Source organism: Lucilia cuprina, chromosome 5 (genome assembly GCF_022045245.1).
Source record: "Lucilia cuprina isolate Lc7/37 chromosome 5, ASM2204524v1, whole genome shotgun sequence".
NCBI classification, from domain to species: Eukaryota; Metazoa; Arthropoda; class Insecta; order Diptera; family Calliphoridae; genus Lucilia; species Lucilia cuprina.
Window position 1 is genome coordinate 43,446,503 of NC_060953.1, and position 18,258 is coordinate 43,464,760.

The following is an 18,258-nucleotide window of genomic DNA, read 5'->3' on the forward strand; positions in this document are numbered from 1 at the left end:
TTTCTCAAATAAAAACACATTGCAAAATTTATCTAAAAATAGTATTTGAAATGCATATATATTTTCTTTTTAACTTTATTTTAAAACTATAAACAAATATTTTTAAAAAATATAAACAAAAATTTCTTTAACAAATCTGCGAAAAAGAGAAACTTTAAAAATAAAGAGAATCATCTTTTCCATTATGTAAAAAATCACAAAGTCCAGTCATTATAAAAAGTAATCCCGTTCCATTTAGAAGACAGTGGTGTAGGCAGCGGCAGAGTAAGGATAGTAAGAAGCATAAGGAGCAGCATAAGCGGCAGCTACGGGGGCGGTGTAAGCAGCAGCTACGGGAGCGGTGTAGGCAGCGGCAACAGGGGCGGTGTAGGCAGCAGCAACAGGGGCGGTGTAGGCAGCAGCAACGGGAGCTACAACGGGGGCAGTAGCAACACCATTATAGTTACGGGCAACATATTGAGAGCTAGTAGCGGTAACAACACCTGCAGGAGCAGCAGCTACAACGGGGGCAGCAGCGAGAACAGCGGGTTTGGCATAGGCGGAGCACACCAAAGCGAACAAGGCAATGAAGACGGACTGTAAAGGGAAATAAAAAAGGATTTTATTAAATGTTTGTCTTTTTTTAAGTTTTAGTTAAAATTTTGTTTTTTTTAATTGAAATAAATTCCTACCAATTTGAACATTTTGTTGGGATTTTGTTGTGTTTACTACTTTTAGAAAACTATACTAAAACAATGCTTTAACTCAGGCTTTTATAGTCAAATTATTTGGTCTTGGTTTTCGTTGCTAGAATAATTTAATTTATTTATTTTTATTATTTTTTTAATAAAACTTGAAGATGTCCGCCAAAAAAAAAATATTTTATATTTTAAATATTTTATACAAGTACAATTTTGAATACATTTCAGTGTATGCGTATTTATGCAGGCATGTGTTTAGCATGCGATTATACGTTCTATAAACCCTATTTTTGTATTTGTCTGATTTCCATGTATATTTCCATATATATTCTTCATATGCCGGCTAACTTTTAGTTGTTGTGTTTATAATTTACTTTTTTTTTGTATTTTTAAATGGCCTTGAGACAATTCGTCTTCCAATTGGTTTTGTTTTAATCATTGCCAAGTTTTTAGTACTGTACGTTTTTTAAACAGCTGTTGGTGGGCCAAAAAATATGAAATAAATTTGGATTTTTTTTTTCATATTCTACACTTAATGTTGATATCGTATTCCTATACAGAAATATAAAAACTAGTAATCCGTACAATCTAGAGCGGTTTCATACGTAGGTACGTTAAGTACACAGCAAAAAAAAAGAACATCCAAAGAATCGAAAAATAAGTAGTATTGACTTAATGGAAGTACTAAAAAAGTCCCGAAGAAGTGATTTTAAAACAGGCTTGTCATAGGAGAGATGTCCTTTTTATTTGATTTCAAATTCACTACATCTGAAGTCATTCTCAGGAAGTACTTGATAATATTTGATTCAAGTATGAATCTATTTAAGTTTTCTTTGGGTCAAAGTGCAGAGAGATGTCCTTTTTATTTGATTTCAAATTCACTACATCTGAAGTCATTCTCAGGAAGTACTTGATAATATTTGATTCAAGTATGAATCAATTTAAGTTTTCTTTGGGTCAAAGTGCATTTCTTTTGAGAAATTTTGGTTTAATTTGAGATTCAAAATAAGATTAACTAAAAATTTTACCAAACGGCTCAAAATTACTAAATCTGAGTCGATTTACATAGGTCCGTGCGTCTATGTGTCCTTGTAAAACTTTTGCCCACGCTGCAGATGGCAATTTTTAAGAGAATTTTATGAAATTTGGCACATACTATTCTTTTGACCCAAGGACGGCTAGAAAGGCTATGAAAATTGTTAAAATCTGAAAATTATTTCGTCCCCATACAACCGAAACCGACCGAATATGACATTATAATGTAAAATGTAATAAAAGTCTAAAGCCAATGTACTAAAAGTCTAAAGCACTCTTTTAAACATTGGGTGCTAGGTTCTCCTTTAGAAAATGTCTTTAAGTTCAACCTACACTTATAAACACTTATTCCACTATAACTTTAATGAAGACGTAAATTCATCGACTAAAGTCTATACTCACTGGCCGTGTCAGACTTAGCATTCATGCACACACACTCATATACCCCAAAATTTGTAATAACATCCGTTGTCAAAGTTCATGCATACTCACGATAACACTATGTGATGTTGACAACGCAGCGTTTTCAATATTGCAATAATTCGTTGTCAAAATTTAAATTTTAGAACACGGATGTATATAAAATTTAGTTTTCGACAACAAATTGTCTCAATGGTGACAACATTGCGTTGTCAACCTTACCTAATATTATCGTACGTATGTATATACTTTGACAACATATGTTATTGAAAAATGTGGTGTCAATTTGGTACCAGGCGTGTATATCTTTTCCCCCTTGTGTACTTGTTCATTTTACAAACATACAACCAACGTCGAAGTACAAGATTCATTAACTTATTTACTTAATTTAATTGAAAAATGTAGGGTATTCTGTTTACTTTTAATTTTTTTGGAAAAAAAATCACTCCATATTAAAGCATGCTAACCGGCAGTTTTGTTTTAATTAAATATTTTTTTTTTTTGCACTAAAATAAATTAAATTTTGTCCACGTACAAAAACTGTTGGGTCGCATGAATCATTAAATAAATAATAATGATTTATTATAAATCACATAGAGTGCATAAAAACTAAATATTTAATACTTAATTAATTGGGTACTATAACAAATTTAAAAATGTTCCATAAGAATTTAAAAGTAAAATAAAATTGACTGATTGATAATTTGTCTGCTTACAATCGTCTTCTGAGTTAATTAAGCCATGACCATCCGTCCGTCTAGCTTAAGCTTGTAACAAACAATTTCGATAGGAAATGTTTAAAAACTATATATTATTTCATCTAGACTCCATACAACAGAAAACCCTAAAAGAGCATTTAAGCTCATAATTATATAATCCTTAATTTAAAAATCACAATTAATCTATCAAATTTTGAAAAATTTCTTTCACAATTTCTAAAAAACTAATTAACATTTAAATCTATTGGTATTTACATTATCCAATGATTATACATTTTATACACAAAGTTACAATTTTTCCATATGAATATTTTTAAAATGTTCATATAATTGTTATTACCAATTAAATAAAATATACAGCTAGAGCACACATACATAACGTCAGGCTCATAACAAACCATAATGAGATTAAACTATTGATGATATGTTCACATCAACAGCAATTCTAATAAAATATTTTTTATTATATAAAATATATATATATATATAGATAAACAATAAACATATTTCCGGCAGTTCTTCAAGAAATCATAAGTTTTTAGATAGATTTTGTCTAAAAGAAACACATACCTACTGCATTACTTGGAAGGAGTTTAGTAGTTACTTGACAGTTTTTTAGATGCTTTTTTACAACAAAAAATTATTATTTTTTTCTTTTGCAAAAACTAATAGTAGGAAAGTAACAAAACTACTCCTTATTTACCTAATTCAGTTAAAACTGAATTAGAATAAAACAATAGCTGAACTGATTATGAACGGAACTAGAACTGAACTTGAACAAAACTAAAACTGAACTAGAACTGAACTGAATATGAAATAAACTAGGACTGAACTTGGAACAAAACTAGAACTGAACTAGAACTGAACGAGAACTGAACGAGAACTGAACGAGAACTGAAATAGAACTGAACTAGAACTGAACTAGAACTGAACTTGAACTGAACTAGGACTGAACTAGAACTGAACTAGAACTGAACTAGAACTGAACTAGAACTGAACTAGAACTGAACTAGAACTGAACTAGAACTGAACTAGAACTGAACTAGAACTGAACTAGAACTGAACTAGAACTGAACTAGAACTGAACTAGAACTGAACTAGAACTGAACTAGAACTGAACTAGAACTGAACTAGAACTGAACTAGAACTGAACTAGAACTGAACTAGAACTGAACTAGAACTGAACTAGAACTGAACTAGAACTGAACTAGAACTGAACTAGAACTGAACTAGAACTGAACTAGAACTGAACTAGAACTGAACTAGAACTGAACTAGGACTGAACTAGAACTGAACTAGAACTGAACTAGAACTGAACTAGAACTGAACTAGAACTGAACTAGAACTGAACTAGAACTGAACTAGAACTGAACTAGAACTGAACTAGAACTGAACTAGAACTGAACTAGAACTGAACTAGAACTGAACTAGAACTGAACTAGAACTGAACTAGAACTGAACTAGAACTGAACTAGAACTGAACTAGAACTGAACTAGAACTGAACTAGAACTGAACTAGAACTGAACTAGAACTGAACTGGAACTAGAACTGAACTAGAACTGAACTAGAACTGAACTAGAACTGAACTAGAACTGAACTAGAACTGAACTAGAACTAAACTAGAACTGAACTAGAACTGAACTAGAACTGAACTAGAACTAGAACTGAACTAGAACTGAACTAGATCTGAACTAGAACTGAACTAGAACTGAACTAGAACTGAACTAGAACTGAACTAGAACTGAACTAGAACTGAACTAGAACTGAACTAGAACTGAACTAGAACTGAACTAGAACTGAACTAGAACTGAACTAGAACTGAACTAGAACTGAACTAGAACTGAACTAGAACTGAACTAGAACTGAACTAGAACTGAACTAGAACTGAACTAGAACTGAACTAGAACTGAACTAGAACTGAACTAGAACTGAACTAGAACTGAACTAGAACTGAACTAGAACTGAACTAGAACTGAACTAGAACTGAACTAGAACTGAACTAGAACTGAACTAGAACTGAACTAGAACTGAACTAGAACTGAACGAGAACTGAAATAGAACTGAACTAGAACTGAACTAGAACTGAACTAGAACTGAACTAGAACTGAACTAGAACTGAACTAGAACTGAACTAGAACTGAACTAGAACTGAACTAGAAATGAACTAGAACTGAATAGAACTGAACTAGAGCTGAACTAAAACTGAACTAGAACTGCGCTGAAAATGAACTAGAACTGAACTGGAACTGTACTAGAACTGAACTAGTCTATAGAATCGAATTCTCACAACACTAAGTCTTTAAGTGGCAAGAGAAGTCACTAAATAGGTATTGTCCATTAGAACTACAGGGTACTTAGAATTGTTGTTGCATTATAACCAACTGGCATATAATATTAAATAATATAAGCCAAAATTTTATCATACAATTTGGTTTATGATCAATGACACAAAACTAAATTTTCCACAACAAAAACTATGCCTTAATTATAAAATTTATTTAAAAAGGAATTTTAATTGTTTTAAACATTTTAATAGGAAGTCTGAAACAGTCTCTTTTACATATATATATCAACCCATAGTATAAATTGCCTACTGTAGTGAGTTGTTTTATATTGTTGAAACTTACATGCAACAAATGTTGCATTTGTTACTATCCTTTACAGACAAAATATATTTATGTATGTTTGTCCAATTAAAATATTAACTTTAATTATTTTATTAATGTTTATTTTCTCATAATTGTATTTTGTCAATTGTTTTACTTTTTTTTGTGTCAAAATTCAGACAAACATATATTTTCCATATAAAAATAACTTGGCAAAAAGGATGTAAAAATAGTACATATTAGTAGTGCAGTAATGTTCATAAAAAGAGCACAGACCATAATGATCGTTTTGTTTTTTTTCTCAATTTCAGAGAAATTTTCTATAGAAAAATTTTTCTCTTAAAGATATTGAAAAAATTTCTAAACAATATACTTGCTCTCTTAGTTTGAGAAATATTGTCCATAAAAATTTACAGACTTTAGAGTGTGCGAAATAGTTTTTTCAGAAAAAATATTTGCTATTAAAGCCTGTGAGAAATTTTCTATAGAAAAATAATGCTCTCAGATTCTTAATGGAACTTTTTACAAAATTTATGCCTTTCAGATCTTAAGAGAAATTTCTCTGTTATTTTTGAAAATATTAAATATAAGGTCTCAGATCTTGAGAAAAATTGTCCATACAATTTTTTTTTTAGATTTTAAGAGATTTTTTCTATGAAAAAATTTACTTTTTGATATTGGAAGATATCTATTATAGAATATTTTGAACCATTTCAGTAAAAAAATGTTTGCTCTTAAAGAGTTTGAGAGAATTTACATAAAAAATTCTTGCTCCCTTAGATTAAAAAAATTAATAAAAAATGTTCTGCTTTTAGAGTGTGAGAGACATTTTCTTTGGAAAATTGTTAACTCTTACAATCTGTGAGAAATTTTCTATAGAAAAATAATGCTCTCAGATTCTGTATGAAACTTTTTAAAGCATTTTTACTTTGCGGATCTTGAGAAAAATTATTTCAAACACAATTTTTACTCTTAGATTTTTTGAGAAAAGTTTTATTAAAAATGTTCTATAGAAAATTAAAGCTTTTAAGAGTGTAAAAATTGTTTGCTCTACGAGCCTGAGAGAAATATTCTTTAGAAATAATTACTTACCAGGGTTTGACAATTATTTTCTATTATACCAAACTGTTAGTGTCAGAAATATTTATTTTACAGATTTCAATGATTTTCAAAAGAAAATGTTTGCTTTCATAGTCTGAGCGGGATTTTCTAAAGAACATTTTTTTTCTCACAGTCTGCGACAGACATTTTTTATTAAATATTTTATTCCCTTAGAGAGACATTTTCTTTAGAAAATTTTTACTTTAAGTTTTTGACAGAGACTTCTTCTAACAAGTATTTTCTATAGCTTTCAGAGTCTGAGAGAGAAACATTTTCAATAGAAAATTATTGCTCTCTGTTTCTGAGAGTGACATTTGTGACCATATAGAACACATTCCAATAGAACACTTTTCTTTCAGTTTATGAGAGTGATATTTTGTATAGAAAATATTTACTCTCAGTTTCTGAGAGAGATATTTTCTAAAGACAAATATTTTTTCTCAGTGTCTGTGAGCGACATTTCCTATAGAACATTTTTTAGTCTCTTAAAGTGATATTTTGTATAGAAAATAATTGCTCTCATATTCTAAGAAAAACAATTTTTATAGTCATTTGCTCAGTTTCTGAGAGACATTTTTTGCTTTTAGTTTCTGAGAGAGATATTTCCTATAGAATATTTACAGTTATCTTTTTTTAGAGTATAAGAGATATGTCAGTTAATGAGGGAGATATTTTATATAGAAAATATTGCTTTCAGTTTCTGCGAAAGACATTTTTTATAGACAAATGTTTGCTCTCAGTTTCTGAGAAACATATTTCCTATAGAAATTTTTTGCTTTCATTTTCAGCGAGAGATGATTTTCTAAAGAATATTTATACATATATTTTCTATAACAAATGCTTGCTTTCAGAGTCTGAGAAAGAAACATTTTCAATAGAAACTTATTGCTCTCAACTTTTAAGAGAGACATTTCCTGTAGAATACTTTTCTTTCCGTCTGTGTGAGAGATATTTTGTATAGAAAATATTTGTACTCAGTGTTACTCAAAGAGACAATTTTTAAAAGACAAATGTTTTTTTCAGTTTCTGAGAGAAACATTTCCTATAGAACATTTTTCTTTCAGTCTATGAAAGTGACTTTTTTTGTATAGAAAATATTTGCCCTCTGTTTCTCAGAAAAACTTTTTTTATAGACATTTGTTTCAGTTTCTGAGAGAGACTTTTTCTATAGAATATTTAAAGATATCTTTTTTTAGAGTATGAGAGATATGTTTTCGATAGAAAATTTTTCTCTCAGTTAATGAGAAAGAAATTTTATATAGAAAATATTTGCGAAAGACATTTCCTATTGACAAATGTTTACTCTCAGTTTCTGAGAGACATATATGCTTTTTGTTTTCAGTTTCAGAGAGAGAGAGAGATGTTTTCTTAAGAATATTTATTTTCTTTAAAAGAGTTAAGTTATCGGAGTCTGATAAAGATTTTATAAAATAACTTTTTGAGAGAGTCTCTTAGCTCCTGAGAGAAATTTTCTAAAGACAACTTTTGCTCTCAGAATATAAAAGAGATAACAAATATTTGTTTTAAGTTACTGAGAAACACATTTTCTAAAGAAAATTGTTGCTCTCAGTTTTTGAGGAAGACATTTTTCTAGCTTTAAGAGATTTTCTGCAAAACACTTTTGGACTCTGAGAGTCGGCTAAGGTTCAAATATTTGAAGAAATTTTCCATTTGTAACTCAGTTAATCGTTTTTTCCCCGTTTTTTGTTATTTTATTTTAAATCTGTGCTAATCATATTCTCACTACTGTCATTATAATTAAAAATAATTACTTACTATTTCGTTTAGTACCCACCTCTGTTATTAGACAGAAATTATTTACACTGCTTTGGAAACATTTAGACACTCTAATTACTAATTAATCCAAACTTAATGATGATAAAAATATAATAACGTCTATATTAATCGTGATTATTTATGATGAAATTTGTCTTGGCCAACAGTTAACACACACATTGATCCGGTAGAGATTTTTTATTGTTCCACTAGAGTATTGGTAGTGGCATTCGAATGAAAGAGTATTGAACCACCACGACGTTGAAAATATTTCGCACGTTGTGTGCGCCAATATTGTACAGCTGTTACAATGCATACTCCGCATAGAACCGTTATAAAGCATGTCAGTGTGATGGACATGATAAGTAAATATTTGTGCATTTTTTGAGCATTTACAGCCATAGTATCCATAGATTGTTGTAAGATTTGTTGGAAATTTTTCGAAGATTCAAGATCACGTTCAGCCTGTTGTAGTTCATCTTGAACATGACTTATGCAGGTGACATCACGTATATGTGTGGTCTCCTGGGCGGTGTCGTCGTGTTCTATATGTAAATTTGTGTAATCGGTTAATTGAGGCTTAATGAGTAACCAGTGTAGATAGGAACAGTTGAAACGATTACGTGATATACCCAATTCAGCCAGTTGTGGAAATGCTTTGGCAAAAGTATATTTGCCTTGTATTTCGGTGAGATTATTGGCATCCACATAAAATGATCTGATATTAAGATTGGCGGGTACAAAAATATCCAAATTTAAATCGGTTAAATTGTTGTAGGACAAATCCAAACTGTCCAACATAATAAGTTTGGCAAACATGCCAAAAGTTAATTTCTTTATGCCAGTAGCTTTTAAATTCAATATCGTTAAATGTTGCAGATTTTGAAAAGTGCTGATATTGGGTGTACCCACAGGATTATAGGATAAATCCAATTCGGTTAAATGTGTTAGCAAAGTAATATTCGTTATATCGCTTAAGTTATTGCTGCGCAATAAAAGTACATTTACTGATTGTCCATTGTATACATTGACACTTGATATGGAATTATTAATGGCCGATAAAAAGTTGGTGCCATTCACCACCAATGACGTCAATCTATTCGAATCTAAATCCAATTTCTTAGTTATGGTCTTATTGCATAAATTAAACTCTTGCAGTTGATTACGGGCCAATATTAATACTTCCGGTCCATAGGAATGTTGAAATGTTTGTGGATCGAAAGATTTTAAACGATTATTGGCTAAATTTAAATCTCTTATATGTCTTAGATGATAAAATACTTCCGGTTTAATAAATTCCAATTGATTATTATCCAAGTAGACAGCATCCATGTAAGTATTTTCAAAAAATAAATCCTCTGGTATAACAGACAGCTGATTATTCGATAATATAACTTTATTCATATTGGTCAGACCGCGAAAAGCTAAAGTGCCCAAAGTGTGCAGCTTATTATAGCTTAAATCCAAACGCATTAAATTATGTGCTCCCACAAATACCGAGGTATTGATTTTCTCTATATGATTATGACTCAAATTCAATGTGGTCAAAGTACTAGCCGATGTAAAGGTATTACGTGATATATCCTCTATTTCAGTATTCGAAACATCTAAAGTTTTCAAACTACTAAAAACATCAAACAATTTAGCGGGTATATCCAATAGTACGGAATTGTAAAATTTCATAAAATTCGTTTGATTCGCCTTAACATAGGGGGGTATTTTAACATTTTGCGAATGTGTTACTTGAAAACCCGATACCGTACAGAATTTTTCCATACCCCCGATATTTGTATTGTATTCATCACATTTAAGCACTATATCCTCAGCATAGCTCAAGGATATTATTATTGCAATTAAAAGATTAATTTTTAAAAATATTTTTATGTTTTTCATTTTATTTATTTATTTATTTATTTTCAACTATAACTCCCGTCTAATTGTTCATGCGATTTAATACGAACGTTTCTTCTTTACAACTGAATGAAATAATTATTTTAAAAGCAATTCTTTCTTTATTTTTAAAAAAAGTTTTATCTCTTTAGTTTTTGTTTTATATTTATAAAAAAATATATTTCTTGTTTTTATTTTTAAGTTTGATAAGAATAATTTGCAAAAAAAATTATAACTCAATACAGTTTCATACTAGGGTCTATGCGAAACTCAAGCCCATTATCTAAACAACTTCTAAGGGAATACATTCCTAAGAAAACCTTTACTTACTCGGTAAGCAGGCAGGTTATGTGTAATTACTTACTTTTGGAGTGAAAAACTAATTATTTTTGTTGTACGATAATCAAAAAATAACCATATATTTACAAATGTGCTTACCCGATCTTTAACCTGGCTCTAGAGATATTTTTTGTATTTATTACTTATTCCGCTTACTCAGTGCTCCGTTAGCAAGTTATTTTATAATACTTTATGGAATAGTTTTTCTTTAAATACTAATATCAACTATAATTCGAAGCACTAAAGTTGAATAGATGCCTCTAGACGTATTCACTAGATAATTGGATATAAATCCCATTCAAACTAATTTAATAATATTATTGATAACAACCACTCATTACCAGGTAATGTATGAATTAACTACATTACTAAATACCAAATCAAATTTTCATTAAGAATTTCGATAAAAAAGTGAAAAAATCAAAATCGAATATAACTCAACACTTATTACTGTAATTGACCCCATAACTTTAATTTGTATGAAATTAATTAATGTTTATCTCCATCCCATATAAAGGCATTGAAGTGCATAAAAAAGTCGTTGAATTCAAACTAAAGTTCGCTGACTTATTTTTATGTCACAGTTTGTTTTTTGTTTCCATATTTCGAACAGTGTATTCTTGAGACTGAACTTTGTCAATAAAAAATTAAGAATTAAATGCAAATTGAAATCCAGCCGCCTTATTTGCACATAATTTAATACTGATAACAACATAAATTAAAAAAAATTTATGAATAAAACAGTTTTACATGTAGTAGACTAATACCAAAAAATTAATGAACAATTTCTTCTGTTTTTTTATTTTATCAATAAGCCGAACTTAAACAAATGAGAGAATATATCAGTGGACATAACCCAACCATATGATACACTCCCACCAAAAATAAAACAAAGTACTTCCAAAAGAATAACATTTACCACCACTTCAAAAGTAAAACAAAGTGATTTTTTTTAACTTCTGTAGAAGTGATGTTTATCGCAGTCCAAAGAAGCGAAAATTATCAATTTTTTTTTTAAATTTAAGGTTCTATAATACTATAATTTCATTTTCTAATAACTTCCAAAAAAGAACATAAAAATAACTTCCTAAGAATGACTTCAGATGCGGTGAATTTGGAATCAAATAAAAAGAACATCCCTGCTAAGACAAGCCTCTGTTAAAATCATTAACTCTTCAGGTCTTTTTCAGTACTTCCATGGAGTAAATTCTACTTCTTTTTCGTTTCTTTGGAAGTTCTTTTTTCCTGGACTACTACAGTTAGAGTTTTTTACCTTAATTCCGAAATATTTTAACAAGCTTCGCTAGAGGGATTAAAGTTTACATTAAAGTTATTTTTGCAGAATTTAATTTCACGATATAAGTGTTTATAAATGAATTTCGACTCTCAAGTCATTTTCAGAATGAGACTTTATGTGGCGGCTAGAATCGAAAGACGTCTGATCTTTACAAAAACTCCAAAATAAGTTTGTCGATTTTCATAAAGACATTAGAACTTCTAACATATTTATGAGCTCAAAAGACTTATTCGGGGGTTATGGTTGTATGGGCGATTAGCGAAATAATGGATCGATTTTTAAAATTTTTAATATGCTAATGTCAAAACAAGTGTATATACTTTAAGTGGTTGAAGGTCCAATATTTTTGGGTGTTACAATCATCAGCACAAACGCAAAATATACTCCCCCACTAAGGTGGTTCACATCGACACTCAGGCGGACAGACAGATGAACATATCTAAATTGACCATGAAATTTTTTCTATAGGAAAATTCTCTCTTATTAGGGAGAAAAATTTTCTATAGAAAAAACTTTCGATAAAAAAGTTATCTCTTATTAGAGAGAATTATTTACTGTAGTAAATGTCTCTCATAAAGAAGAGAAACATTTTCTACAGAAACATTATCTATCAAAAGTTTCTCTCTTATCGGTGAGCAACATTTTATATAGAAAAGTTTTCTATACAAAATTTCTATCTTATTGGAGAACAACATTTTCTATAGAAAATGTCTCTCCTATTTGAGCTATTTTTTGTAGTAAATTTCTCTCATATTGAAGAGAAACATTTTCCATAGAAACATTTTCTATAGAAAATTTCTATCTCTTATTGGAAAGACACATTTTCTATGGAAAATTTCTCTCTCTTATTGGAGAGAAACATTTTCTATAGAACATTTTTCTCTCTTGTTTAAAAGAAACCATTTTTTAGAATTTTTTTTTTTATCTGAAATTGAATTTTTCTATAAAAAATTTCTCTGTAATTTCATAGAAACTCTGTAATTTATAGGAAACTTTTTCTATAGATAATTTCTTTCTAATTTGAGAAAAACTTTTTCTTGAGAAAATTTCTTTCTTATTTGAAAGAAACATTTTCTATAAAAAATTTCTCTCTAATACATATAACAGAAATTCCAGTTAACATTTCTATATAGAAATATTTTTTTAGACATTTTCTTTCTAATTGAAAGAAACGATTTCAATGGAAAATTTATCTTTAATTGAAAAGAAACGATTTCTATAGAATATTTTTCTTTAAAATGAGAGAAATTTGTTTATAGAAAATTTCCCTTTAACTGGAGATATAGAAAATTTCTTCCTAGTTTGAGAGAAACATTTCCTACGTAAAATGTCTCACTAATTTCACTATAATTTAAAAGAAAATTTCTCATCTATTAAAAAGATTTCACTCTAATATGAGAGAAAATTTTTTTGTATTTTTATAGAAAAAATTCTTTAAAATTTTTAAGTAATTTTTTATGAAAAGAGAGAGAAAGATATTTCGAGTGAAATATTTTCTTTAGAAAATTTTTCCAAATTCTGAGAGCAAAAATTTTTTTCTTTTAAATTCTGAAAGAAAAATTTATTTTAAAACTTTTATAGAAAATTTATTTAAGAGAATTATTCTTTATAAAAAAATTCTTTAGTAATCCTAAAAACATTGTTCTCTCAAATCTGAGAATAAATTTTATTAAATCTGAAATTTTTTAATCAACAATTAATATAGGAACTTGAATCTGATAGAAATATCTTCATATTTTTTTTGGAAAATCTAAGAAAGATGAAAATTTTAGAATGATAAAAATTATTCACAGAATTTAAATTTAATGTAAGAAATTTTTCCTCATTTTATGGAAAATTCTTACAAAATCAAAAAGCAAAACTTTCTGAAGAACATTACTCACAAAATCAGCAGTAGTTTAATGCTTTAATTATTTATGGAAGTATAATTTTTTACCCCAACATTTTAAAATGTCTTCTTTTGCTAAATCTCTACTTTGGAAAAGAGTAAATGAAAAATATTAATTACAATCCTTAAACGAAAACAAAAAGAAAGTTTCAACAGACATTTCTTCATTTCCGGTACAAAGTAAATAAAAACAGAATTTTATATAAAGTTCTTTTTTTCTGTACTCATAAAAATAAAGACCTTGAAAGAAAGATATAAATAAATACACATATGGAATCTTTTTATATAAATAAAAATTATTTATAAAAAAACACAAATAAATTAATTAAAATAATTGATAAAAAAAATACTATACATAATAAAAACTAATAGGCTACTGTGTTACTTACTTTTAAAATCTAAAGAAGGAATGTATGTATTGAACGTGACTAGAATTGAAAATTTGCCTTAAATAGTTTTTTTATCAAACTAAATTGAAATTGTTGTTATTTTTTTCATTTGTTTTAACTAAAGTTGGTTAAAAGCCAAAACATTAAATTGTCTTTAAATATTTTATTATTATTTTTTATTTGTCTTTGTGTTTAAGTCCATAATGGGGGGGTTTTCTCAAGGAATTCTGTATAATTATAACAAATGGACTGACTGTCCATCACCACCACCACCAGCCAAGTATTTACATACAAAAAAAAAACACATTCATATTAAACATATACATATGAAGAAACAACAAGGTTCTTTGGCTTTAAGTACTAAAATAACTACAAAAACAACAACAGCAACAAAATTATTAAAAAATATGAAGAAAAACAATTTGAAATTGTTTTGCTATATAATGACCACTTAATGTTGTGATTATCACAGTTCAATTTGTTTTCTTTTGCAAATCACAGCTAAAATCCAAATATTAAAATCAAAATGTTCAAATTCGCCGCTATTGTCTTGATGGCCATCGTTGCCTGCGTTGCTGCTAAACCCGGTGTTGTTGCTCCTTTGGCTTATACTGCTCCTTTGGCTGCCAGCGCTGTAGTCTCTCAGGAATATCATGGTAACTTTGCTGCTCCCTATGTTGCTGCTGCTCCTTACGTTGCTGCCGCTTCTCCTTACGTAGCTTCACCCTATGTTGCCTCTCCATACGTTGCCTCACCATACGTAGCTGCTCCTTATACCACTTATGCTGCAGCCTCTCCCTATGTAGCTGCTCCCTACACTGCTCCTCTTTTGTTGAAGAAGTAAAACATAAATTGACTGTTAACGATTTGTTTGTTGTATTCGATACTCAGGAATATGTTTTTTTGTAGTAAATTTTATTAAATTAATAAAATAAAAAGAAAAATTTGTTATAAAAACCAAAAAGATTAATTTTATTTGTTTAAATTTTATTATGGGCGCCATAATGTATGCTGCTTATTTTGGTCATATTTTAACTTTATTAATTTTTGTATAACAGTTAAACTGTTATACTTAACTGTGTGTATAGTACAAAGTTTGAATAGTATACGGAACTATAAATTAGGGTTCTATAGTTGAAACGAAAAGTAGACTTTTCAACTTTTTGCATTTTATGCAAAGTCGAATTTTCGACTTTTTTCATTTAGTTAAAAGTCGACTTTAAGTATTTTATAAATAGTCGACTTTTCGACTTTTCCGACTTTTCGATTTTGTTCTACTTTTTTACTATTTTCGACATCTTCGACTTTTTCGACTATTTTTTTTTTACTTTTTTCGATTTTTCTGACTTTTTTCCACTTTTTTAAAATTTTCGACTGTTTTTGAATATTTTTCTACTATTTCGAGTTATCGACTTTTTTCTACTATTTTCGAGTTATCGAAAGCATGGCTGACTACAAGATACCCTACAGCAGTAATGAATTAAAAGGGTGATTTTTGTCATAATAGAACATTAATGTTGAGTTTTGCTTAATTTCATGTTATTTAAGGAATTTATAAAATAGGATCTTAATAAAATTGGTGTTAATAAGAGAATTGTGGACATTCAAGTCAATTTCTGAAGGGAATTGAATATGTGGCCAAAGTAAGCCCAAATAGTAAGAAAATCAGCAGTATCATTAATTAATGCTATAGGAGGATGTGTCTACATTGAATTCGAAGATTAGGCCACTTTTAGACCAATTTTAAGTTTTATTATTCCACGCGACCTTATTTCTCTTACCCACATTTTTTAAATTCAGATTGTGTTGATTCGAATGGTTTTGCATTTGTTTCTAGATGTCACAGCTTTCTAGATATCATTAAATATATTAAGCCCTTTGGACATCATATTTATTGTAATCCAATTTTAAAATTCAGGAATTTCTCGGACTTTTGCCTGGAAGCTTGTGTTACGGTTAGTTAAACGGAGGTATATTTGTACTTATGAGTCTTTAATATGGAAAACCACCGGCCGGTTTGTCATCCAATTTAGAGCCATCCGTGTAGCAAATACCAGTGCCTGTGTTCTATAACTTTCGAGTCGAGAAAAAAAAAACATTGAAATATTAGAGTCTTCCACTTTTTACATGCGTAATTCAAATAATTTTTAAACTGAACAATCAAGGCCCTACATGCTAATTTTCATTTTTCTAGGTTTAATATTATAGAAAATTATAAAATTATCTTTTGTAGAACAAAAAAAGTACCAAAATGTCCCCTTTTGTGTGTTCTGACCTAAACCGGCTAGAAACTTGAAATAAGTTCTTACATAATCAAGGCCCTACATGCTAAATTTCATGTTTCTAGGCTTAATATTATAGAAAATTCAAAAAGTACCTTTTGTAGAACGAAAAAGCACCAAAAAATCCAATTTTATGTGTTCTCGTCTAATCCGGACTCTACATTTCATGAAAAACTAAAAAGTTCCCTTTTGGGTTTTCATCTAATTCCGAATCTACTTACTTAATTTCATATTTCTAGGTTCAGTATTATAGAAAATTCAAAAAGTACCTTTTGAAAAACGAAAAAGTACCAAAAAGTCCCCTTTTATGGCTTGTTTTTATAAATAAGAGTACAATAACAAAATTTACCGTATGATTATGTATTTTATTTTTGTTTTTGCAATTTCTGTTTGAGCATGAAAAAAAATCTCAGTTTTTGATGAAATTTTCAGAGGTTGTCCCTGATTTTTGCTCATATCTCCGTTATTTATGGACCGATTTTGCAGATTTTAAGTAGCGATCTTCCCGAAAGCATGTCTAACAGAATTATTGAAGATTCGGATCTCGGCGATATCTGGGGTCCTCTAAAAAACTGATTTCAACAAACAGACAGACGGACGGACATGGCTTAATCGACTGCGCTAACTTTAACGATCCAGAATGTATATATTTTATAGGGTCGGAAAATTATATTATAGAAATTACAAACAGAATGACAAACTTATTTATATCCTTCTCACGAAGGTTTATTTTTATTCCTTTCGCTGCTTTGGTAGTCAATAAATACTACTTCCATAGAAGGTTAACAAATTCACTTAGTGCTACTTTTGAAGTGGTAATATAAGTTATTCTTTTGGAAATACTTCGTTGTATTTTTTCAATTTTTATAATCGGAGATCGTTAAAACACGTTTTTTTAACTTATTAAAAACAAAACCTAGCACTAAATACAATGTGGCGTAAACATTTCCTAAAGCGATTATATTTATATTTTATAATTATTAAAACTTTAATTTATAAACTATTATGACTTCTGACGTTTACTGACAATTAACATAAGAAACAAGTAATATTTCTATATTCGGCTGTGCCAAATCTTATATACCCTTCACCAAGTATGTTTTAAAAAACAGTTTTTATTTATTTTGTATCTCTGCACACATGTCACACATAACATACACACAAACAAATATAAACTGTAGCAGAAAGAAATATTAACCATTGTACTGTAATACCACCGTCAAACTGTATTACCACCCTCAAACAAATATCAGTAGTATTACCAACATATTACTGCTTTATCTCCTTGTTCATGTTATACCCACTTACATTCGTGAGAACAGAACAGCATACAAACATACAAAAAAATAAACAGCTGAATAAAACCAAATACATCTCCACACGCACATGTACATCTTTATCCAATTTACAGTGTTGTTGTTGCTTTTTTAACAAAGCATGAACAAAATGTGGCTTTTTTGATGAAATTTTCAGAGGTTGTCTCGGATTTTTGCTCATATCTCAGTTATTTATAGACCGATTTTGTTGATTTTAAATAGCGATCTTCTCGAAAGCATGTTTAACTGAATTATTGAAGATTTGGATCTCGCCGATATCTGGGGACCTCTAAAAACTGATTTCAACAGACAGACAGACGGACATGGCTTAATCGACTACGCTATCTATAAGGATCCAGTATATATACTTATATATACCCTTCTCACGAAGGTGAAGGGTATAACAAGTAGGAAACTTTTATGTTGAATATTACCATAATTCCAAAATATTTAAGCCATTTATTGATAAAAAACTAAACTTTCTAAATGAGGCTTTATATAGGTCAAATATGGGCCGAT

The 18,258-nt window shown here is 29.3% G+C and overlaps 2 protein-coding genes across 3 annotated transcripts; one reads left to right on the forward strand and one right to left on the reverse strand.

Moving 5' to 3' along the window:
* Window positions 1-157: 157 nt before the first annotated feature.
* LOC111681356 (larval cuticle protein F1) lies at window positions 158-10,300 on the reverse strand. Of its 2 annotated transcripts, none has more exons than XM_046951297.1 (2): window positions 672-788; window positions 158-576 (listed from the first exon to the last, which is right to left on the reverse strand). In XM_046951297.1, the coding sequence occupies exons 1-2, from the start codon at window positions 681-683 to the stop codon at window positions 235-237; spliced, it is 354 nt and encodes a 117-aa protein (XP_046807253.1). In that variant the 5' UTR covers window positions 684-788; the 3' UTR covers window positions 158-234. The 2 variants fall into 2 exon arrangements, with proteins under 2 accessions (XP_046807253.1, XP_046807252.1); XM_046951296.1 differs by lacking the exon at window positions 672-788 and adding an exon at window positions 8,358-10,300 and having other exon boundaries at window positions 442-576.
* A 4,315-nt stretch (window positions 10,301-14,615) lies between these two features.
* On the forward strand, window positions 14,616-15,105 carry LOC111681336 (cuticle protein 16.5). The gene has a single exon (XM_023443084.2). It carries the CDS (start codon window positions 14,668-14,670, stop codon window positions 14,983-14,985), a length of 318 nt encoding a protein of 105 aa, XP_023298852.1. The 5' UTR covers window positions 14,616-14,667; the 3' UTR covers window positions 14,986-15,105.
* Window positions 15,106-18,258: the final 3,153 nt, after the last annotated feature.